The sequence below is a fragment of the Gobio gobio genome (genome assembly GCF_949357685.1).
Source record: "Gobio gobio genome assembly, chromosome: 20".
Classification (NCBI taxonomy): Eukaryota; Metazoa; Chordata; class Actinopteri; order Cypriniformes; family Gobionidae; genus Gobio; species Gobio gobio.
In genome coordinates, this window is record NC_137113.1 from 27180748 (window position 1) to 27207130 (window position 26383).

Sequence of the window (26383 nt, forward strand, 5' to 3'; positions counted from 1 at the left end):
AAACATCCCGCCAACTGAAGCACAGCTAAATAATTCAGAGCACGAGATAAAGGTGCTCCATCCGCTGGAGATTTCACTTGAAAATCAAGAGTTTTACAAAACATCTACCTTTCGCTCGTCATCGCTGCCTTAGATCAGACCCCAAAGATCCTTCAACAAGGAGACTTGTCATCCCTAAACCAACCTTGACAAGTCCATTAATTGAGATTATGGTGTGCAAACATATCCATTTCATTGGGTGCTTATCAGGGACTCAAGTGTACTTAATCTCAAAGCGAAGCATTTCCACTGCACGGGTGCGTCAGCGCTGAAATGGAGAGATTAAAAGTCGCTGGTCTGGCATGTGTACGTGAGAAAAGAGGTGGTCGAGCTGCATGCAAAACCCGTTTGGAACGTGTCAGTGAATGAGAGGGGGATTTAGCCGGGTTTTTTTACGTGGGTTAAGTACACAGATCTCTCTCCTCCATCTCCTTTTTCTCCCTCTCTCTTTGGGCCCTTGGAGCAGCTGTTTCCTCTTTGAAGTTCAGGAGCTTTTTAAATGGCTTGGAAATAATACTCCAAGGAGGGAAAATTAGTCTCTTGTTTAATTGGTGGTTCTGTTCCCACAGTGGGTGAGTGTTTGATATTAACCAAATAATAATGCTTTGCATAAATATTTAAAAAGGGAACCGGTAAAACTACGAATTTGACAAAGAGGGGACTGACTGAAGACAGCCTCTTATTAAAGACAGCAGAAGAAATTAATCTTGATTAGACGATATATCAAGCGTGAATGTGCTGCTAAGAAAATGTAATGTAGTGAGGAATCCAACCTGGCTTATGAGGTTGAGGAGTGGTTTCCCCTCTGAGCCCACCAGACACGTGAGGAGCTGAGGGATCCAGGCCAGCCATTGGATGGGCGGCACTCCAATGCAGTATTTGTCTACAGCGTCTGCCAAGGTGTTCTTATCGTCAAAACTCAACAGCCACAGCACCTGAAAAAGAAGAGAGACAGTCTCTTTTGGTAACAGTTTTGATTTTATAAATCCTGCTGCAGGAAAATTCATTTTGATATATTTACATATATATAGTAGGGCTGTCAAAAGATTAATCGCGATTAATCACATCCAAAATAAAAGTTTGTGTTTACATAATATATGTGTGTGTACTCTGTTAATTATTATTTTTATATATAAAATAGTGCTGTCAGTTAAACGCGTTATTAACGGCGTTAACGCAAACCTATTTTAACGGCGTCAATTTTTTTATCGCGAGATTAACGTTCTTTTTGGTCTAACAAACTTTGTAGTTTTTTCACATGCTGTTGCAACAACTAGTAACGTTAGAAAAACTACAACACCACTCCGGATGTAGCTAGACCGGAAACAAAACATCAGGCACACTGCGGCTGCCCGCACTCGTTTGGGCCATTAAAAGAGTAGACGTGGATGGCAAGCGTGAGACGCCGAAATGAGAAACGTATTAAGCCATGGTTTAACTCAGGGGTCTTCAACTAAAAGTGCTTGTCTTGAGCGCTGCTTTCTGCTCTGATGGTGCGTAGCCTACACACCAGACGCGAATGAAGCGTTTTGCGCGAGTGATTTAAGTCAATGCAAAGACGCAAATAGACATTCTGCGGCGCGAATTAAGCGGTGTGCATGTCGCGTCATTCGCGTCCGGTGTGAGCGCACCATCAGTCTCTTCTTCACTGCATGCTTGACCGCGCGTCTGGGTCTGAACGTAGTAACAGTGAGCATTGCAACGTTAACTGTTTCATTATGTCAAAAGGCTTCGCGGTCCGGATGGACGCATCTCGCGGTCCGGATTCGGACCGGAGTTCACTAGTTGGCGACCCCTGGTTTAACTGCACTATAGGCGGAGTCCTAGTTTACCTTGCATGTGCACTTTGTAATTTTATTTTGTATCACCCTGTTTTGATCCCTTAGAAAGGGCTGTTGAAGGGGCTGTTTGTGCAACAAAGTATTTGTTTCACCCTTTTATTGATGGGCAGTGTTACATTGTGTGAGATTATTTGCTCCAAGTGAGAATGTTGGTGTGAAATCGAACACTAAAGTATGCCAATGTTGTTTTCAATAAAACAAACATTTGAACAAAGCAAGCCGATCCACTTTTCTATGTTGATAAGAGCATTAAAATAAGAAAAAATAATGGGACAAAAAGAAATCAAGGGACATTTAGAATAAATAAAAATGTGCGATTAATTGTGATTAATTGTGAGTTAACTATGACATTAATGCGATTAATCGCGATTAAATATTTTAATCGTTTGACAGCACTAATATAAAACATTTATATTTATATATATTATAGATTATATAAATGTATATACAGTAAATAAATGCAAATATGTCTTAAATATATACATGAATGTGTGTATATTTATATATAAATAATAATTAACACACACATATATTATGTAAACACAAACTTTTATTTTGGATGCGATTAATCGCGATTAATCTTTTGACAGCCCTAATATATTAATGTAGCCTGGATGCCAGCCGAACTTAGCCCCGCCCACAACATTTTTACTCGGGCAGTTCGGTCTGGACTTGCTCAATAGAGAAGTAATTATGCCCGAACTGAAGCTGTTCGGACCAATGAAATTGTCAGGGCGGGCTTTAGAGGATGATGGACAGATGATCAACAGTAACGTAATCATCCACGTCATCAAAAGCCGCTTGGGTTGAATTTGTTCCAATCCTAACGGAGAACTTGTTCATATATGCATTCACCTTTACTATTTCTCTCAGAAATGATGATCGTGTTGGTAAGTACTCTGTGTATCCTTAAATTCTTTTTTTACAACACCGGCAAAGTTAGTTTACACTCATCTTTTTCTTCTAACGTTAGTCCAGCGTGCGTGCAGACAGGGTTGCCAAGTGTTTACAACAAAACCCGCCCAATTGCTAACGTTCCTCAAAACTAGCCAAAAACAAGCCCAATAGCTTTCCAAGGGGGTTCTCCGGGAAAAAAGGCATTTGGGGGGTAAAATATGTGTTATTTTGGAAGGACTGCCTGCTAAAATTCGCATTCCTGGGTCTGTATATCACATAATTGCGGTCGCTTCAACCCGTGGACTTGGCAACACAGTGCAGTTGAGTTCTGTTGACATTTGACAACTAACGTTATGCGTCGCTCGGTCGCTCCGTTGCTCTGATTGGTTGTATGTCTATCCAATTGAGGTCTTTCCTGGTTCGGTTGAAACACGCCCCATAATCACAGCCCAACGGAGCAGAATCAGACTCATATTCTGACTAGAATTGAGTATGACGACGTCAGGCTAATATAAATGTATTATGTTTAGAGATTTTCATAGAAACTGCCAGGACTTTGAGATTGAGATTTTAATTAGAACAAAATAAATGTAATATTTTATGCCATGGACATTTAAAATGAATAATATATTTTAAAATAATTCAATATTAAATCGGCAAAGGATGGATAATTTATTTTAAAAAAGGGCAAACATTCTTCTTTTTTTTTCTCTGGCACAAACATTCATAAATAGTAGATGAAATGTTCATTAACCTGTCGGACTGAACGGGTAACATTTTCATTTTAAACTAAAACTATGTCAGCGATTGAAGTTGAGGCCATCAGCTCCTTGAAATAGCTACTCAAGGGCTTAATGGCTTGTAAAATCATCTCGGCCGCTTCACTCCCACAGTCAGCTGCGGCTGCCTTCTCTTGCTATTGTTGGTGGGGCTCTGGTACGGTGGCTGGAGGGATGGTAACAGATAAACCATTTCTGCTGAGGCCTGATGGAGACATTAAGCACTGGACAGCTCGGGCCACACGGCTTACGGGTAATTACTGATAATCAGCGAGCAGCTACTCTCATTAATCACGTGTAAACTACGCCACCGTCTCTAAAGCTTCAGTGGCCAGCAGCACTCCAGACACAATCTAAAGTGCTCCTTGCATTCAAACCCATGCTGAAAAAAAAGGAAAAAGCCAAATGGAGCTGTTTGATCCAGCACGCAATACTCGACAGAGAGCAGGCTGCCACGTATATAGTATCCATACAAAACCCATCATCTAGTCTAATAATATAATTGCATCCATCTTTGGAGGTTCATCAGTCTGAATGCAGTGCATCCCCCCCGCCGCAGCTGCATTAATTCAGAAATGGCACTCGGTGACGGATATGCCCCCATTTAACAAAGCCGTCAGAGCAGAATGGGTTTACTGGACCACAAATGAGCACAGAGTTTGCCTGTGTTTTATGGTAAATGCGTTTAATGGTAAAACTAATTACAGGCCTGTCAAAAAAGATGCTATCCTATTATGACATGCTCTGTGCATCTCTGCCAACCATTTTTGCCAGTTTTTGACAAGTAAATCACTAAGCGCATGTTGACATCTAGATTACACAGTATGATAGTTTTATTGGTTTCCCCTTGTTGTAAAGGGTTAGGCTACCAGTGTTATTATCATTAAAAACTAAAACAAAATGTCTATATTAACTGAAAATAGCTTCAACCTAACTCTGAAAAACGGACAAATACCACTAGACCAGTGTTCCTCAAATCCAAATCCTGCTGAGTTTAGCTTCAACTCTGATCAAACTCTCTCTGAAGACATTGATTAGCTTGTTCTGGTGTCTTTGATTAGGGTTGGAACTCTAAAGGGCAGTGGCTCTCCAGGGCTGGATTTGAGAAACCCTGCACTAGACTGTGCTGAGAATTTTTACACCGTTAAACATTTAAAAAAAAATATGCCATTAGGCGCATTAATTGTTGGCAGCCTTAAAATAAGGCAAACAGGCTAAAAAGGAAAGCAGAAGACAAACTAAAGCCAGACTTGGTGCAACTGGATACTTCAGTGCTTTTCTCTATAGGTGGATCTTAACCACAAGATAATGATAGAGAACACTGATAGATTGCCATTTAACTCCTTAACCTGCAGCGCATCGCAGACCGCCCCAGATTATTGTTGTTTACATTCACTGCACGTTAAAACATCACGCTCTTACTTGATCGGGACAAACTGTGTATCATTAGAATGATTTAAGACTCCAGCTTTGATAAGATAAAACTCGGTTGCAGTGACATTTATTTCTTAATTTATGTCAGGAGTGCAAAATAATCAATCGGTAATTTAAGATTTTTGAATAGAATAAAAACACACTCCTATTCAGTCACGCCTGCTGTGGTTTATTTGTGTTCACACAGCTGCACTGAACAGCGTCCGTTAGAGCTCTTAGTACAAAAGTCTGCATATTTGGAGAAATATTGATTTATTCTCACATGTTTGAAAAATATTTCATCATACAGAATATCATTTAAATTCATTTCCCACTGAATTATGCAACCTGAAGAGCTGAAAGAGCGTTCAGGAGCACTGTTATGACCTCATTCGGTCTAGAGCTTTCCATCATATTACGTGACAATAATTCCTCCCCTTCTGGATGATGATGTCCTGTACACTTCCTTGTTCTGAGCAAAGAACATTCCATGAAAAACAAACCCAAAGAAACATTTCTACACTTAAAACGAGCTAATAAACACACGATTACTATAGTACAGGATTTGTCTGTGATTTTCATGTGATTTGGGGTATATTTAAAAAAAAAAATTAATTATGTTATAAATGCTAAGCAGGTGTAACGATTATAAAAGGCTATACATAACATATTTCAACAACATATTACTAAAATCCACATTAAAATCGCAATCGGAAGTTATTACAAATACTCGGTTGTGGTTTAAAGTGAGTTGAGTAAAAGCGTAATATTAATCTTTTAATCGAATGCACCTATTCGGCCAGGAGCTATTCTATTTCATATCTAATTTGTTAAAAGAATTCACTTAAGAATATGATTTTTTTTCTTTTTTAGAAAGACTTCAGATAATAGGTGGATAAATGAATGGTGGTGTAGATGGGCAAGCCATGTAATGCCAAAATAAAGGCTAATAATGGCTGAATAAAAACAAAAGAATAATGATAAAAGAATAATGAAGATTAGGTCTCATACCCGGCAGAAGTGTGAAAGGTTTGTTGAGTGAGAACAATAGAAACATGAATGGGGCAGTTCACCACACCATAGACAATAGAGTGCAAGTGGGTGTTTACAGGGCAATAATAAAAAAAATTATTAGCATCTTATCAGCCTTCTCTAAAAGCTTACATGACTTGGTCTTAAATGTTTCATAAAAATAGTTTTAGAGATAACATCCTCAGATTTGAAATCAAGCATGACTACACTTGCGGCTTCAGCTTCATTGTGTTTCTAAGCTTTTACAGAAAATCCACATCATATTTTTTCTACATTTAAAAATATATTCTTAATTTATTTTATATATCTCCATACTAATAAAAGTCTGAGTACTTTGAGTCTTGAACTGTAAACAAGTGTTTTTTTTTGTAAATATAGTGTTGGTTATGGGTCTATTCTGAATCACTTATGAGAAGCAAACTTTTTATTTTGGGTATGTTATTTATGCCCCACCTGCCAAAAGGGGGGTGTGGGAGAATGGTTTAACTATTTAACAAAGACAATTTGCCTGATTTTATACTGACATGGCCCTCATTGGTGAAAGAAACCTAGACAACTCAATGAGGTCAGCAAGAGAGAGGAGATCTTACCTTGGCCAGGTATTTGCGTGACTTGCTCTCGTTCTGATGGCGGCAGGCGTGTAGGTAACAGGTAATGGCAGAGACACCAAGGTGAGGCTGGCGGTCTTTCACAAAGATGTTCTCCAAGTAGTCTCCCCACATAGCCCAGGCTTTCACCAGAACATCATGCATCTGCACTGCAGCAGAGAATGCCTTATTTGCTTCCTCCGACCTGGTAGAAGAGATAAGGTGACAAATTGAATGAGTGGGGAACATGTCAGTTCTGATCATCACAATCTTGGCATCTCTTAAATGTAAAAAAATATGAGGAATTTGGAGGATTAAGCTTGAGTCAGAAAAATATATGCCAATGATGCACTGGTAAACAGGAAGCATGTAAAATTGATCATAATTGTATGTTTAGTTTAATGAGTGTCTGATGGAAAATACTTAATGAGAAACACTTTTACTTAAAAAAAAACAAGAAACAAAAAACACTATCCAGTTGGCCAGCACCTAACTGAAATTAGCTGACTGGGTCCAATATTTTTGTTTCATCAGCCATTTTAGAGCTTTGAGAATTTGTCCCCAAAGAGCATGTTTTTGAAGGCCTTTTTATAGAAGCAGTTTAAGAATAGAAGTTGAGAAAGTCTCGTAAAGGGCTTTATAAGGAACTGAAAGAACTGGATGAGACTCATAATCTGTGCTTGAAGCCTCTGTCCTTACCATCACCATCTCTAAATGTTACCCTATGACAGACCCACTAAACCAATCGCATATAATGGGAACTTTTAATGAGTATGTGGCAAGCAACAGAATTACACTTGATTGCAATGGGAGTCTGGGGAGGCCAAATCCACTGAAGCGTCTCGTCAGTCGTGGACATGTATAATATGTTTCTGCTCATGGCCTTTGCTGAGAGCCGGGCCTGGAGAGCACAAGTCCCCACGCCCAGTCAAGTGTCAAACATCTTCCTCCGACAGCTCTGCTGCTTTATCAAATCCCTACGTTAATATTCATAGAGAGTGAAAAAGTAATGATTACATTAGGCCCTGCTGAGGCTGGGGGAAACTTCTGCTGATCACAGAGATTTCACAAATTGCTATTGAGTTAATTATTCAGCATGTGTATTTAATAAGCTATTTCAATCCAGTGCCAGGCTCTGGGCTCGCCATCAATTCACCCATGAGGAGGAAAAGAGCAAGGCTTATATAAAGCTATCATGTTGCAAAAAAGCAGGTTATTATCATCAATATCTGTTTATTAGATAATTACATAATGCTCTGTTTTAGTCTGTATTAAATATTTAATAAAATGCAATTCATATTGACAAATCATTTGAATTCACCTCATGAAAAAAAATCTATTTCTGAATTAATTCACTTTGCTATCTAATACTTATCTGCAAATTTCTTCAAAAACAAGTGGCCTTGTAATATATTACACAATCATTACACAATCACTCAGAAAGAAGGGCATTTTGACAATTTTGTTTGTGTTTAACCATTTAAGCACAATAATACACGAAAAAGAAGTCAATTTGGTACTCGCAAGATATTTGAGAGGCAGCTTTAGGAGAGCGCCACTTATAGATCAGAGGTGCGCACGCTTTTGTGTGAGCGCAAAACCTGTGGGAATGAGAATAATTATGCCCAATACAAACACTAATCAACTGGAGCGAATGAGACGAGTGAGTGAGAGAAGGCGGGTAGCGCCAATTCACTGTTGGAGAGAAGAGAGCGAGAACGCCCAACTGGTATCGGTGTATCGATACGGCAGAAAAGGAGTATTGGAACCATTTCAGATATTTCAGTATCAATACATATAGAAATATATTGATATTTTTGACAACACTAATATATATGTATACACATATACATACATTTTTCTTCAATCATGTACGAAACTGATATAAAAAAAGGATTACATTTCTCAGAACTTAGCAGCAAATACTTTTGAAATTAGATGTTTTTAGAGATTTTTCCTGTTCGTCATCTTGATCCGTATAGGTCATTGACCACCCTGTTTGTTTAAATATCTTGTAGGCGGTTAAAACACCTGGCTTGATTGCACTACAAATTAATCTACAGTATTCTGAGATGGAAACCAATTACATGACAGATTCTCATCAGACCGACTCGTGAAAATGCCAGTCAATAGAAATATGACAGGAGATAATCACTCATCATAAGTTCAGTGTCATTATCCTCTGCCGCAGACATGCTATATAAGGTTAATTACTCATCATATTCTCATATTGACTGTTAACGACTGTTCTGACCTCATTATTGGAATAACGTTTTAGAAGTGATGATTAGTGGCACAAACACATGCAGACGCACAGATGTTTATCTTTACTCTCCGTAATGATTCTTTGTCAGAATTGTTCATTTTAAAAAGTGAGCTCTTAATTAGGGTTGTGCCGATGGACGATGGCTGACCGACATCACGATGGAGCGCGACCATCGTGATGCCACGCCCCCGTTGCGAGTGCGACACACACTAATCCTCTTCTATAGTATTAGTTAAACTAAAAACTTAGCAGGAATTGCTCTGTAAATTAAATTGAGAATGTAACTACTGCATATTTGCTATTTTAAATACTGTAGTCTATGCCAGATATATATAGCCTACATTTTGAAATCATTTGAGGCTGAAACATCCATATGCATGCGTGTTTATTTTAGCACTTCCGTCAGTGAAACAACACAGCCTATAAAACATTTAAACGATTTTCAGTAAATAATCGTTACCTCAAGAATATAAGAAAATTAAATATTAGTTAGAAAAATATTTTATTCATACTATTTCCCAGCAAAGATGCGTCATATACCACTCTGCGCTTTGAGAGGAATGTGGGACACAAGCTGGATAGACAACTTCTCGAATATCTTCATCTTCATGTGTTCTCCTGATGTTGCAAGGCAACACTTGTTGTAAAAGTTCTGAAGAGCGGATTTTATCTTCCACAAGGGCAAGACATTTAGGCAATGTTTGATTATTCACTGCCAGAGAAAACGAAACTAAAATCACAGCGGCGTGTGTGTGAAATGCGCTATTCAAATAGACCGCTATTCTTGACGCGCCTAACCAAGTTTAATAACAAGAACAAACTGTGTTAAATACAATTTGAAGTAAAAAGGTATTCGTCCTAGAGTGTTTTTTATACTTTACCACAGTAAAGGATGTGAATAGTTAATAGACTTAATTATAAGCAAACGAAAGGAAGAAACGATATAATCCCCTGCGAAAATGGCGACGTGAGTGAAGATTTATGAAAAGAAACGAGATGTCCATGTCCATTGGGATAAAATGGACTGGGCCTATTGTTAAAATTCACGGAAAATCAAGTGACCAGATCCAGATTGCAAAGCAGAATGAAAAAGTGCTCTCTGACCATTATTTCCTTTCTAGGCTAAAAGCTTTGTGCTTCACTCCTGTGGTAATATTCACGTGCAAGTTGCAACAGCATTCACATACAAAACACTGGGTTAGTAAAATAACGAAAGTATTTTTTTAAGAGTAGAAAATAGTATTTATGTAAAGAGATATATTTAAAAAAAAAAAGAGCTCAACTCTTAAGTGGAAGGAACCTATTTTTTTCCCCTCACGTGCAACCTAGCGGATGATTCATTATTTGGGTTAGTAAAAATAACGAAATGATAGTTTTAACTAGAAAGTAGAAAATAGTATTTATGTAGGCCTAAAGAGATATAGTATATTATCTACCTATTTACATAATTACCCCCCCCCCCCCAAACGACGATATTATCGACCATCACGATGTTTTACTGTAAACATCGTCAACTTCCAATTTAGGGGACATCGCCCAACCCTACTCTTAATGATCTCGCCAATTCAGATTCTTTAATGTCAGAGCAAATCAGACTTGCGAGAGCGGTGTCAATTAAAGACAAAGAAAGAGTGAATGAGGGTGATAAGGAGAAGACTCAAAGTGACAGGCAGAAAAGGAGTGAAGATGAACAAAGCCAGGGATCAACTCTTACTTATTGATCTGGGCTAAGAACATGCCCTTGAGAGCGTAGAACTCGGCGGTCATCTCCTTGGTGAAGTACTTCAGGTTGGTGGACTCAATCACCTCCAGACCCTGGCAAAACAACAACAATGATTGCATTTATAATTCCTCAAAATATTTCACACAGGGACACATTTTTAATTTTCTCATGCAGAATGATTCTACATGCCTCAAAAACAATGGGATTAATTTGTGCGACTGAGCCAATGTGTAGTTTTCTGAATTGTCCTAGAATTCCTATACATCAGAAGTCAACACCACTAACAACAGAGTATATCTGCTGTAGACATCTCTGTAGCTCAATCTAAGACTCCCAGGTGAGAGCCGGTGGCTTAAAGTGTGCCAGAGAAATGATAAAGAGAACAGAACAGGTCCAAGTGATAGCTGAGAGAGAGAGAGACTTATTAAATCCAATGGTACTTTAATGACTTGAGCTCAGTTGAGGCAGCTCCATTAATCAGGCTTAAGCGAATGCTGCAGCAAGCAGCCCATTCCTTACACTGTTTGGAATGCATTTCTTACTGTGACAGCACCGCAGTCATTCTCACCGTAATGAGAGCAGCGTTATTTGGATTAAGAGAGTCCGGCTAACAGCAAAATCAGCAGGTGAGTCGACAAAGTAAACTAGATTTGGTACAGAGGAAGTCAGTTTGACAGCAGCAAAAAAAGCGCATATTCTTTTAGAATCATGTAAAAAAAAATATTTAAATGCTGAAAAAAAAAAACACATTTATTTTAAGTATTGTAAAAAAGTACCGGAATTTGAAAAAATATGAACTTACGGATAGGTCACAAAGGACGAATAATTATACAGTTTTTCATATATGCCAAATCCTGCTTGGAGAAGTGAAATTCATTGTATTTAAATGCATCTCCTTCAAACAGCTACAGCCAAAATGACATTCGGATGGACATCTTTGGCTTTTGTGTACTTGACTCTTGTTCATATATATTCTGTTCAAGTCACCATGGACTCAAAAACGACAATTCTTATTTTTTATGGAATGTAGCAACGTTTATTATAAATTATTTATCTGTGCACAATTGCCCTCGTAATACTTAATCAAAAACAATAACTTCCCCTCCCTCTTACATCACATCTCTTCTCTGATAATGTGTGCACAGGTGTGAGGACTGGAGAAAAATCCCTCCCATCCAGCAACCTGTCACTCACATGAGCTTGCAGCAATTAGCAAAAGACAATGATCCAACAAACCAATAAATTCACAATGGACAAAATCAAGTCCTGCCCATAACCTTTGTTTCTCATTCGTGAAGTTTCACTTGGATATACATCAACATAGTGCAAGAAAAGAGTAGCGCAACTTCTGATGAAAATGCTGAATTTAAGGTGGTCACATTAGCAAAATATAGCAGGCAAATATGTAAAGTGTCGATTCTCAACACTGTAGCAATTTAATAGAAAGTAACTTTCAAACCAAGCCACTTTATGTTGGTTAATGTGGCAAATATGTGTCCAACTTGAATAAGCAGCAAAATCTGTGTGGAAATCTAATCGCCCTTATTCAAAAGTCCTAACCACGTGGATTCCCATTAAAATGACAATTCGTATTAGTTATTCAAGTAACTCAACGACTATTCGGTTTTGAAAATGTGTAGTCATGGTTTAAATTCACTCACCTGCATGCATTCATTCTTGCCCATGACTCCCGCCAACTGCAGGTAGCATTTAACCTGCTGACGGATCTTCTGGAAGCAGTCTACAATAGGCACGGTGGGGATGGTGTGGATGCGGCTCAGAATGTCCAAAGCCACATTGACCAGACCTTGTTTCCGTGCTATTTTCCCATACTGAATAATGGCTGATGCAGAGGCGTGCACTCCAAGCATGGCATTGTTAGTGTTTGGGTCATGTTGCGTGTTTGTTTCATAAGCGGTCACAATTGCTATAGAAGAAAACAAAAATGTTTTAAATATAAAATGATAAATCAGAATGTCACTGGAATTCATTGCCATATTCTTGCATACCTTGATAGTGGTGCTGCCGCCACATAAAGATGCTACTCCAATGGGAGAGGTCATCTGAGACAATTGGCAGCCTGTTTCTCCAGGTCTTCACCACAGTCTTCATATCATGGAGGCTGGTGTTGCGGCCCAGGTTGGCAGGCTGGAGGCCTGCATTAATCTGAGCAGCTTCCTGTAGCTCAATAATCTGCTGGGCCGCCTGAATGAGAACAATCCAAGAATAAATAAATGAGAATCTCAGTGTAGTTAATTATAAATCATCTAACAGGAAGATGCAACAATCTCAAGCTCTCTTCAAAGCTCTTGGTCAGTTTAATTCTGAGGGCTACAGTCACCCAAACATCTATACATCACACTCACAGGTTGCCATGTCTTGTGGGGACATTCCATAGACAATGATTTTTATACAATACAAACCGTATACTAACCCTAAATTCTAGCCTAATATAGATATAAATTCTAATATATATATAGTATGATTTATGAGCCGTTTTCCTCATGGGGACCAAAAAATGTCCCCACGAGCTCTAAAATTACTGGTATTACTATCCATGTGGGGACACAATCACACACACTAGCACAATCGCACGTGCACACACACACACACAGCACTCCAAAAATCCATTACTGTGAATGTATTACAGGCTTATGATTCCTATTGAGAAAGAAAAAGAAATAGAGAAACGAAGTCTCAAGGTAGCTGAACGAATGGATGGATCAAAGTATCTTAAAAGCCATTTACTCAGAGAACGGGCAGAGAGAGGGAAGCGCACAAGTGAAGCGTCTATTCCCCTAATGCCTAATCACGCTCTCAGACGACACTTAGACCACACCAGCAGAGGACAAAGACCATGGTGACCCAAAAAAGGCTACTCATTCCTCACAAACTACCGATGCATGACCTTAACATATCAACGGTAAACACACACCCTGCACTCTTACCCAAAAGGCCACAGGGATCTTTAATCTCCTCTGTGAATTGGAAAAGAAAGACGTGAGGGAGGGAGCCTGGCACTTATAATGTGATTTACAACATGATGGTTTACTACGCACACGAGGAGTAGCTTGAGCCGTGATAATGAATTATGCCCGCGAACACATACACGCATCCAAAAACAATCCGTTCAATAGTAATGCCTGCTTTACAAGATAAATGCCTCAAATCAGTCCACGGACTTGCCAAATCAAATCCCCCCAAACAAAATAAATTAAGCAATACAATATTTTTCACAATTATCTGTTAATATCAGCTGATGGCACATTATAACCTTCATTCTGAGTGCCCATTCATCATGTAAATTTAATTTTCTTGCAGGTATTTAATCAAACACTATCTGATGGGGAAAAGTAATTACGAGCCATTTTAAACTTGGTTTCTCACTCTCTCTGTCTCACGGCTGCTGTCTGCCTCTCCCGTCCATTCCAATTGTTCTTATTGGACTTGGTTCTTCTGAATGGTTGCATTAGGGGTGCAGGCGTAAACAGATTCAATTATCAGTAAATTCAATTATCACTGAAGTCAATAGCTCTGGGGCAAAGACTGAATTTCTGAAGGCCTGACTAAAACAGCCACTAAACTGTGGCCATTAACGTATGTTAATAACAGCTGGTTCTTCACCTACAATAATAAGAAATATTAAACTTCAGTCTTAATCACTTAAATGTATAGACTTTATTCGCTTTGTTTTGTGCATAAATGAAAGAATAAAATCTCCAGTTTTGAATGACCAGAAATGTAACTCATTACTGACGACACATTTGGATAATCAATTGTGATTTTTCACGTACCACGAAATATCATGATATTAAAATGTGATTTTGTGAGAAAGACGTCCTTCACTGTCAATTTGCTTTTTTATAGAAATAAAAACCATTTAATTCAGTTGGATAACGGTCGCTTCAATTGTAAACGTATGCTCTGCGCATCCAGCACGAGTCGCACAGACGCACACAGTGCAGCAGGAATCACAGTTCTCTGATCACGTGACAAGAGTAAGGTGAGATGACTGACAAGAAAGACCATGGTGGAGGATTCGTTGCACAACAGAGCCTAAGCGCCCTATAAATGTCTTATCTTGTAGAATGCGTGCTTAGCACCGCCGCTCCCTATACACGGAGTATGCGCAATCGCGAATAGAAAGTGAAAGTAAACGAGAGTTCCCTGATGCACACAAATTAGGCGACATACAATAGCCTATCTTAGGTCTTAGGTCTCTGTTTGCACTTTGAATATTGAGAGAGTATTATAGTTGATTATGGTTGCACTTGCACTTAATAAAACTAAAAACTTAAGATGAAAAACTGTGATATTTTTATTTAGGTCACACAGCCGCAATAAGAAGTTCTGGAAGCTCCTAATTCATGTACAGTAAGGTCTGAAGAGACTCATGTGAAATCATACATGAGAGAAGCCAATCAGTTGAGTTTGTGGCAAAACCTTTTACAGTGTTTGTATATTGTCTTTCAATGCATGATAATTCATACTCAGAAAGTAGAGCTGAAATGGCATTCATTACAAGATGATTAGTTTAATTCAAAATGCACCTGCAGACCATTTTTCCAGTCATTAATTTTGTCATTGAGGATTTCGAAAAATTACTGTGCAAAAATCTTGTCTTGTTCTTGTGAACCCAGTTTTGTGAGCTAAGTGTCTCATCACACCCCTAATATTTTGAGTTAAATTTTTTTGCATTGAAACCTAAAGAACATAAATAAATTTGATTATTAAAAAAAATTAAATATAAAATTGCAACAGTTTCTTTTGGCGCACAGTCTACAAATCAGGTAAAAAAATTTGGGCACGTCTCGTCTACAGCTACATTTTAGCACTGTTTTTCTGCATTACAAGCACTGATATTTCCTTCAGAAAATGCAAACACAATTATTTAGTAAATAATGGTCTCTTGTCGCATGTTCTCTTTGTTTCTTCATTTTAACACAGAGGAAATGAGAAATTAAAGAACCAATTAAATAATAATAATAATAGTTATAAATTGCAGTTTAATTTAGAACAATATTTTCATAATAATATTAATCATAATAAAATACTGATACATTATGTTATACAGTTTAGATTTACAAATAGTATCAAGCAACAAAAATCCCTTGCATACAAGATGTTCAGATTACATCTACTATATCCAACTCTTCAATCATGCGGATCACAGAACTATCAGCCATTACCCATAACACCCTGTGTGGTGTACTCACAATCTCCAACAACAACGCCTCATTTCCTCAATTTGGCTGTCATATTTGCCATCACACCACAGTCGAGCTCAAGAAGAGTGCTTCTAGTCTCTAACAGTCCCCAGAGGACGTGGTGCGTGGACAGCTCTCACACATTACCCTAATCTACAGGCACACATCACCTCAGCTCCGTCCCATTGTGTGCACTGCCTGATTATGCGTGTGGCAGTCAGGAGGCTGTTCTTTCTGCTGAATATTAATACAAGCTGCCTATTGAACACCACAATGGTGCAGTCAACACTATCTCGGCCATTTAAGAAAGGGCCAAAGGGCCAAAAAGAGGGAAGGAGGGAGGAAGGAGGAAGGGACCATGTCTAACAAAGGAAAAAGTGATATTGCGCAAAAATTCAGAGCGAAAAAGGCAATTATAAGAAAAATGTCTGCTTTAAAGGGGTGGTAAAACACATTCTTTTGAAGGCTTGACTGTGTTTGTGGGGTGCACTGTAACATGTTCATGCTTCGTTTTTAGAAAAATTGCATTATTTTTCATATATTTGACCTTTATTCTACACTGCTCTGTCCCTCCTTGTAAAACGGTCTGATGCTTTCCGGGTTGTATGAAGCCAGTCCCTCAAAAATACGCAGTGGGCTCTGATTGGTTAGCTGGCCCAGTGTGTTGTGATTCGCTAAACGCCTAGTGCACGTATGTCGGAGACGTCACGCCCCTTCCCTTACCGGAGGCTGTGCTTTGGTCAGTGAAACAACGGCGTCAATAAAACCATACCAATCTGAGCCCGAATCAGACCCAGAACATTTGAGTGAAGATGATCGAGCAGAACCTGTTCAGTCCTCAAGAGTAAAGACTGCGGATCTATAGTGATCGCTACTGAATGGCACTTTAACTTTTGTATTTTTAGAACGATTATAGCCAAATATCTGTCACAAGAACTAACCCAAAACAAACACTAAGCACTGGCTTTAACTAGTAAGTTAGCCAAATCACACACAGAACCATGTTTAGCATGCCTGTAGATAAACAATACATAAAAGCTCTAATCAAAGAATCATTTACACTAATGCCAAGTTCGCTGTTGAGATTTTAACGTTAGTGTTTGTAACGTTAGGAGTTCGTCGGATAACGTTAAGTATGAATGAGCATTTAACAGACTGTTGCAGAACAGCGTTGTCATCTGTTTACTTCCTTGCTACAACCTATTACAGGAAAACACATCGATGAAATATAAATCAGACTTACAGGTTGTGGCCCGTGAACAGCTTCTGTTTGTAAATCCAGCTTTCAGGACAAGCCGTTGTGCATATCCTGTATTGAACTCGCGAAGTTTGTGGAAGTTTGTGTTGTCCTCCGTGAAATGTGCAGCGCGCGCGTCGAGCATCCACGCACCGGCAGTGTTTTTTTCACGCAGCTGACGTTGTGCAAATCTGGCATTGAAATCGCGAAGACGGTGGATGTTTTCCTCTGTTAGATGAGCTGCAGGGAGCCCTTCGCGCGCCTGATTCCACGCTGACTCAAACACACGTGCATATAACATGCTGTATGTTAAACGCTCTGCAACGCACCCCCGTCCCTATGAAGGCTGAACAGAGCAAGTACCCCAGACCTGCAATCCGGATGAAAATAACAGCGTTTCCTCGGCATCGCGGCAACAACACTCCAGCCTAACTAACTTATACCACAACAGCGCCGCGATACAAAATGGCCTCACCCCCCCTTATTTAATATTCTCGGAGGAGGGGTTTATGTAAATATTGGGCCTGGTGATGTCAGCAAGCCCTGGAGGAATGTGTGTAGTCGCCTACTGGCCGTTTGCTGTAGTTCTTAGAAACTGATTTCTTTAAAAGCAAATATCTCCCTTTGCTTTAAACTTTGAACGTTGTAACTTTGCAGATGTTGTTTATGCTCAAGCAGCAACATTACACGCTAGCTAAAGTTAGAATAGTGAAATCGTGGTTTACCACCCCTTTAAGCACTCTCTCTGCTACAAGGGTTTGTATAAAGTCACACGCACGCACATGAAATGAGATTGCCCGAGTCTCTAGCTTGTCAGCGGTGATATCGGACCAGATGTTCTGCTTTTGAGATATCATTATTTAAAATTGACAATCAATTTAGATAAGATCGCTAGTGGTGCTCAGATTGAGTCCCCCTGCTCGAAAAAGTAAAAAACACCATCAAGAACATTAAATTACAGCTGGAGAACGTCTGGTTAAAGGGTGTTTGTCAGCTCACACACTGATGGTCCTCACCTGCAGCAGGGGCGTGTGAACGTGAGAAACGATGTGTGGCAGTCTCCTCCATTCTCTGATGGCCAGACTGCTGGCCATCTCCACCAGCCGCTCGATGAAGTTGAGCTGCTGTTCCTCTGGGTGACAGATGGCGAGGTAGCCACGATGCATGTTCACCTTCCAGGCCATCTCCTTTGGACAGCTCAGCTCCACCTGATGCAGACAGGAAACACAGCTGTATCAGCATACACTATCGTTAAAAAGTTTGGGGTCCTAACATTTCTTAAATGGTTTATGCTCACCAAGACTGCATTTATTTGATCAAAAATACAGTAAAAACTTGTGTACATGATGGGGTTAAAACAAATCTTAGCTTTAGTTTGATTGCTAGAAATAATGATTTTAAACTTGAATCCCTGTTATTTGAGCAGCACGTGTGTCCTAGTTTTTGTTCATGGTCATCTGGTCACCCTATTCCACAGTGGGTGCTGCACACTGCAATTCGAGCTAAATAGGTGGTCGCAGGAAGAATAAAAAGTCAGCACAGGTTGCTGGCATTGTACAGTATGACGATTTGGAGGGATTTACACTCTTTGGGTCAGTGTGCGCTTATCATGGCCGACATTTGATAAATAACCCTGCGTCAGGGCTGGCCTTATCCACCCGCCTTTAATTGAAAGAGGGGACATTTAAACTTCCTGAGAGCAACTGCTGCTGCCAAGCAGCCTGCCCTGGAACAGAGAAAACAAATCACTTCCCAGCAGATGTTTGAGCAATTATTCAAGCACGTATCCGTAAATATTAGATGCAAAGCGAAAGGAGAGGGAAGAGGAGGAGGAGTGGGAGGGTTGCTGGGCCGGACAATTTAATTAGGTGTCACCTTAGGACAGAAACCTGAATGGATTCGTTCCAAGTCTCCTTGAACAAGAGCCAAGAGTATTTATAATGTGTCCAGCCTCTATCGCACACTTTTTCTACTTTGTTTTAGAAGTGAAGCCCATAAATTACCCACCGACTGCAAGGCTACAATTCTGAAGTCATAAACAATTCAGCAAGCATAGTTAAGAGTGTGACTTTCTGCATAAAAAAGTGGTGCGCTTTTTTCGTTTGGCAATATGGTGAAGCTCCAATAATAATTTAAGAGTCACAGTGAAGTCGTAACTACGAAGTTATCTTACTGAACTGGAAGTGTATATGCAAAAATGCAGAGTATCTAAAAAAAAAAAAAAAAAAAAAAAACATTTTAGGGAAAACTCTTACAGGCCCTTTTTTTAAGAAGTTAATAGTCTTATTTAGAAGGTCACATTAAACTGATTAAAAGTGACAGTAAAGACAGCTACAAAACAAATTTGTATTTTATTTAATAAATATTTTATTTCATAGTGATATTTTCAAAAATCTTTGAAATAGGTTTGTTTCCACAAAATTTATTTCACCACTGAAAATAATAAGAAATGTTTCTTGAGCAGCAAATCAGCATTTTAGAAAGATTTCCGAAGAATCTTGTGACACTAAAGACTGGAGTAACAGATGCTGAAAAATCAGCTGTGTCATCCCAGGCTTAAATGGCATTTTTATTATTATTATATTCAAATAGAAAACAGTTATTCTAAATTGTAATAATATTAATGTTTTTACTGTATTTTTCATCAAATAATTACCTTGTTGAACATAAGAGACTTCTTTTAAGACATTAAAATAATCTTTCCGACTTCTTAACGGTAGTGTATGCATCTATAGACTGGTTGTGAACTTCGCTCATCTTCAGTGATGGTTATTAGATAGTAAGGTGGTAGTAAGATTAAGTAAAGACCACAAATAAAACATACAATTAGTCACAAATCTTAAATCCCTATATGTGTTGATTGCAGTGTGGTACTGAGTTTACCTGCACCAGAGCCTCTTTCATGGCGGCCCAGTTGGACACTCTCCAGGCACACTCCAGCACCAGGTATGGGTTGTTATGGCCTTTAGATTGCCCGTACTCAGTCAGAGGCTCCCACTGGTTAAGCTCTTTAGAACAGCTGAAAATCAACATAAAATTTAGATTACATTACATTATAAATTGATCAAATATTAGAATATAACAGATGGTCCAGAATGTTCATGCATTTTTTTTAAAATCATATTAGCTTTTGGACGGCTGACAATATCCATGTGTAACAATTAATTATTTTACACTGCAAAAAAGAAAAACGTTAAGCGTGTATTTTTGGTCGATCTATGTAAGTCCTTTGCTTTTGTTTGCATTGTGCTAGGTTGACCCACTCACAATCTTTTTGGTCCGTCTAAAACGACTACACCGCTGTATATCAAAAATAATGTGTCTTGTTGGCAGAGGTTTTGTTGCCTGCTGCAGTATTTTGCTTTCAATGAGGATGGAAAACCTATTTGACGGAGGACATATCAAGTGTTGAGTCTGAGCTGTGATCATTCAACTCACCGGATCCAGTGATCCTCCCACAGCTGGTACTCAGGGAAGATGGCGGGCGAAACATTGTGTTCTTTGCGAGCTTTCTCCATAGCCTTTTCATAGGTTTCTTGAGCCTAATGATGATAGAACCAGAAATGTTAACACCTTAAAATATGAGAGGGACAATACAAAGGTCCCTAAGAAAACCATTTGATTTTTCCCCCAAATTCTGTATTTTCTGAACGTTTTAATGGTGTAATTAAATGTAATAATCAAAAAGTATGCCTAATCCATTGAATTCCGAAAACTATCAATTTAATCATTTTAATAATAATAGTGACCTATGAAATGTTTTCCTTTTTTCCAGAAATTCCTTGTTGTCTGTTGAAATTTCTCAGGATGCTGTGTTTTAAGTATATACAAAGGTTTTTTCAAAAACAGTTGTTTATTATCAAAAAACTTTAACAATGGAATTAATCTTGTGAAATGTAATATTAAATAATATGAGTCTTTTTGCATTTTAATATTCACTGACATTATGTGTACAAGCCTTCTTTTGATTTATTCATCCAAATTTTGCCAAAATCCATGACATTCTACCATTATGACGGTATTCCACAATCCAATCCACATTTTTGGCAAAGTGGACATCATAGGGCCCTAAATACACGCCGATACTTGCTGATACATGCTGATACTTTCAGTCTCACCTGCTCAAAGAAGCCATGCTGCTCGTACGCAATAGCGGTGCTTGTCTCTGGAAACTTGCATCTCTTCTGCCACAGGCCCGCCCACATATCCTCCTCCTGCAGAAGGGAGTAGAGCTCTGCCAGCGAGTCTAGGATCTCCTGAGGGAATACGAAAACACATCTTCAAAGAATATAGGGGACAAACACATCCATATTCAGAGGTGTCCCAATGAGATGACTGTTTAGCATAAGCAGCTTGAATGCTGGGATACTTCAAACTGAACTCACTGACAGGTCAAAACAAAGCCAACTGGAAATTCAGCAAGTTCATTTTGAGCGACACCGGGAACCTTCAGAACACTTCAGAACTTCATCTGTCAAGAAAATCAACGGCAACAAAGACTGAAGAAGGGCTCTTGAATCACTTTACCTGCTGTGGAGGAGTGATGCTTTCCTGCTCGTAGAACTCTGTGCTCTGTTTGGGTTTGATGTGCAAGCTAAGGCCTTTCTCAAAGGCTTGCTGCTCCAGCATCAGGGTGGAGCGTAACCATAGATTGTGGGTCTTGCCTAAGTACTTCAGCACGCAAGGCCTGATGGGTATGGGCGGCACGCACTGAGACATGGCTTCCACAAAGCAGTTTAGAGCACTGGGCTGACAATCTCTCTGAGCTTGATGACTACCACTACATAGGAACGGACCCATCTCTCCTGACAGTGCCTACAAAAAGGGATACAAAAGTTCAAAATTCGAAATGCATGATATATTTGTACAATATTGGTCATTGGCTGAATTGTTATTGATTTTTATAGGCCATGTAAAAACTACAAATAAAATGTAAAAAAAAGGTAATATAAAACATTATAAAAGATATATTTTTATGATTTAAAAAAAAAATCATTGATTTAAGAATTAATTTTAGTTGCATTGGGTTAATGGCATCAGCCTGAATTTTTATTATGCTCAACCCCAATCAATAGAATAGCAAGTTTGATGAGAACTTTATAATAAAATTTAAAATAAAATGCAAAAAGCATCTTCAAGTAGTTCCTCACAAACCTAACATCACACCAAACAATGAGAATTTTCCGTAATTATTCAATAGGCATGACAACTCTAAAGAAACATATCCTGTGTTACACAAACAGTGTTGCATTATTATTATAGAAAATACTGGCGCAGTTAATGTGTCCTTTTTTAATACCTCCTACAAACAAAAGGCCATAAAGTGGAAGATTTTCATTTTGAATATGTTGTAACAGTCAACAGCCTCAGTCACTCCAAATTAAAGCTCTTTAATGAGAATTCTAATACTTAAGACATCTGGTCCATTAAACTCTGAAATTTGCATAAAAGGTTTAATTTCAGCTCATTAGCAAATGCTGCTTGTTTAAGTTCAGCAGCAGGAGCAGAAAGACAGCCCGTCGGACCCCCACCCATGCAAAGGTCTCCAAGATGAGCGGATAGGCGCAACCTCTGACACCATTAACACACATTTTGCATGCTGATTCTGCAGTCATATGCATTATTAGTAGTACGTCTATACTTTAACCACAGCAAAGGTCAGTTCAAAACCATCAGCAGTCATACGCTACATTTAGATGGAAAATGTTTAGATGAAAACGGCCACCTGTCAGCTCAGCTATTTTGGAGAACTGGGACAGTGAAATACTCACATGCTGCTGGCGGTCCGACAGAATCTTCCAGAGGCGGGGGAAGAGTTGAACCCAGGTCTTCTCGGCCAGTGGGGTGGAGATGTGGCACAACTGAACCAGAGCATTCAGCAGAGCTCCCGTCTGATTACACAGACACACACACACACACACACACGAGACTCATTTAGTGATAGGCAATTTATCAGCCATTAATCAACCGACATTTAGCCACTTGAGATTATCGCATTGGCTGATAACAGGGCTGGCTCAGCTGATTAACAGGAGTGCACCTTTAAGTTCCAAAGTCTACCAGGAACCCTTTGTCAATGTAACAATGAGCGCATTTACATGCACATTCATAACCCGATCATGCTTAATAAGCTGACAACGCACGTGATCATGTAAACACGTTAACCCGTTTTCTTTTATCAGAGTAAAGTCACAAATGGCTTAAGCATAAACCGATCGTCACAGCTAGATTTTTGCCCCTTGTGCCGATAGTCGATAACCTGACGGCTTATCGAAGTGTGCATGCGTGATATGTGACAGGAACACATCCTTACTGTAGATTTAAGTGCACCCAGAAAGAGCGAGGGTTTTGGAGTAAGGGAGGAGGAAATATAAAGTCGCAAACTCTTTCTTGACCCAAAACATTTTCACTTCTTCTGCTGCTGCACGAGATGAGATCACTTTTATAAAGTCTAAATGCTGCATCTCTAACTGCATTAGAGGATAACATATGATCCGTAAGTTTCCTGCTAACATGTTGCAATACACTTCTTCAGATTTTAATGCTTTATTTAACATCACATAAGAAATTAAATACTCGTATTCAGATAAGCAAATTATTACATTTTGATGTCACTACCAGGAAATAAACCTGATTTATTAATAAAGTCTTGTAAATTGGGTTATCGGTTTGCATGTAAACCCGGATATTTTTGTGAGTTATCAGCGTACTGGTGCACATGCTCAATGACCATTTTACTTTTTAATTCAACTGAATACATACGGTTACGTCTTAATGTCATTTTAGAAATGTGTGTTGTTTCTGAGTGTGTCTGTTGCAGGGAAAGGTGTGGCCTGCACTCAAGCCAGCAGAGCTCCTGATTGGTCTGGTCCTGATTAGGGATGTCACTTTACGTTCGAAAATCGATTGCACTTTCGATCGGACCAACCAACACCAGTTTCGAAAACGAAAATAGGGAATCTATTTTAACCAAATAATGTACACAATTCATTTTAAACTAATTAAATGAATAAAAAAGATAGATGTAACAAAAGCGACCTGCTTTTGTGGTGGAAGATTGGAAGTACGGAATACCCCCACCTTGGTCAAGTGGCAATGAAGTACGAGAGTCCCTCAGACATCAGTGCGGTCTGGAGTGCGTCTTCTCTACAGCTGGACATATAGTGAATAAAAAACACTCTGCTCTGGACCCCAAAAATGTTGATCGACTTGTTTTCCTGTCCAATAATTTTTAATAGGCCTAACTTTATTTGCACGTTTCATTATACGTCTGCCTAGCCTAAGTGTTGTTACGTTCAATATAAAAAAACAAAAAACACATAGCCTGTTCTCAAGTAAGTCCATTTAAAGTTTCATTTTTGAACAGTTGTCTATAATAGATTGAATCATTACGCAAAATAATTCAGGAGATTTTTGAATAGCCTAAATCATAAATGCATCCCTGTTGTAGACTGCGACATATGTTTCTAGTCCACTGTCTGATTTGGAGAATGTAGCGGCCCTGCGTGTTTATCCTACACGAACTTCACATTCAATGTAGGCAGTAAATGTAAAGTTTTATTTTCAACCTCTTTTCATGGGCTACAATCATCTATGTAGGCAAATTTTTCGTAATGTTTCGTAATCGTAAACACAGCCATGTTAAAGCATGCAGTAATGTTTTTCATTGATGTTATGGCAGTCCACTCTGCTTATTGTTCTTCGAGAATGTTGCACTCCTGTTTGTTATTGAGCACGAAACTTCACGCCAATAAATCATCAGAAATATTGCTGACTTGTGCGTTTCAAGCGCCCTCTTTACGTTCGTCCTAATGCCTGTTAGTTGTCTGTGGATTGGCCTATATTTGGCATTGAAAATGGAAACGTTAGACATGGAAAATCGATTTTAAAACCGATTCAATGAACACTTATGTCTCAAAAATGGCATCCTGGCAGTCCTGATTGGCCTATTCCTGGATCTGGTGAAAAGCACCACCCCAAATACTTTATGGAGGCCGAATGTGTGCCATTTGTTTTGCTCTGTCTGGGTTTCCATTTTGATTTTGTGTTCTTGGTCAAACTTACTTTTGTTTAGTAGGATTTTCAATTCTAAGCATTACTTTTTGTTTTCAGTTGTATTTGTGTACATATTATTTGTAAATACTCAGTTTAAAGGAAGTAGGGAGTGCAACGCCATTTCTTTTGTATTTATCGTTTGTTTTATGTTTTGGGTTAAGGGAGTTAGGCAAGTTGCATTGTAGTTTTCTTTTATTTTGTTTTCTTTCCATCCATCCATCCATCCATCCATCATCTTCCGCTTATCGCGGGGGCAACAGTCTAAGCAGAGAAGCCCAGACTTCCCTCTCTCTAGCCACTTCCTCTAGCTCTTCCGGGGGAACCCCGAGGCGTTCCCAGGCCAGCCGGGAGACATAGTCCCTCCAGCGTGTCCTAGGTCTTCCCCGGGGCCTCCTCCCGGTGGGACGTGCCTGGAACACCTCCCTGGGAAGGCGTCCAGGAGGCATCCGAAATAGATGCCCGAGCCACTTCAGCTGGTCCCTCTCGATGTGGAGTTCCCGAGTGACCGAGCTCCTCACCCTATCTCTAAGGGAGCGCCCAGCCACCCTACGGAGAAAGCTCATTTCGGCCGCCTGTATCCGGGATCTTGTCCTTTCGGTCATGACCCACAGCTCATGACCATAGGTGAGGGTAGGAACGTAGATTGACCGGTAAATCGAGAGCTTTGCCTTGCAGCTCAGCTCCTTCTTTACCACGACAGACCGGTACATCGACCGCATTACTGCAGAAGCTGCACCGATCCGTCTGTCAATCTCCCGTTCCATCCTTCCCTCACTCGTGAACAAGACCCCAGGGCGGATCTCATCCAACCCCGGTGCCTTGCCACCGAGGAGCTTTTTAACCACCTCGATGACTTCAGCCCGGGTGATGGACGAGTCCACCTCTGAGTCCCCAGCCACTGCTTCCTCAACGGAAGACATGTCGGTGGGATTGAGGAGATCCTCAAAGTATTCCTTCCACCGCCCGACGATATCCCCAGTTGAGGTCAACAGGTGCCCATCTCCACTGTAAACAGTGTTGGTAGGGCACTGCTTCACCCTCCTGAGGCGTCGAACGGTTTGCCAGAATCTCTTCGAGGCCGACTGATAGTCTTTCTCCATGGCCTCACCAAACTCCTCCCAGGCCCGATTTTTTGCCTCCACGACTACCCGGGCTGCAGTCCGCTTTGCCTGCCGGTACCGGTCAGCTGCCTCCGGAGTCCCACAAGCCAGCCAGGCCCGATAGGACTCCTTCTTCAGCTTGACGGCATCCCTTATTTCCGGTGTCCACCACCGGGTTCGGGGATTGCCGCCTTGACAGGCAACGGA

General features: G+C 39.7%; 1 protein-coding gene across 1 annotated transcript in view; it reads right to left on the reverse strand.

The window, feature by feature from the left end:
* The window catches only part of trrap (transformation/transcription domain-associated protein), a 99522-nt gene that overhangs the window by 21841 nt on the left and 51298 nt on the right, over positions 1-26383 (reverse strand). Inside the window, exons 52-62 of the mRNA XM_079846123.1 lie at positions 22793-22912; positions 21549-21836; positions 21140-21277; positions 20460-20563; positions 19905-20040; positions 18038-18229; positions 12587-12782; positions 12239-12504; positions 10569-10669; positions 6592-6793; positions 813-974 (exon numbers count right to left, since the gene is read on the reverse strand). Of these exons, the coding sequence (XP_079702249.1) occupies positions 813-974; positions 6592-6793; positions 10569-10669; positions 12239-12504; positions 12587-12782; positions 18038-18229; positions 19905-20040; positions 20460-20563; positions 21140-21277; positions 21549-21836; positions 22793-22912 (1905 nt within the window). The remainder of the gene's footprint in view (positions 1-812; positions 975-6591; positions 6794-10568; positions 10670-12238; positions 12505-12586; positions 12783-18037; positions 18230-19904; positions 20041-20459; positions 20564-21139; positions 21278-21548; positions 21837-22792; positions 22913-26383) is intronic.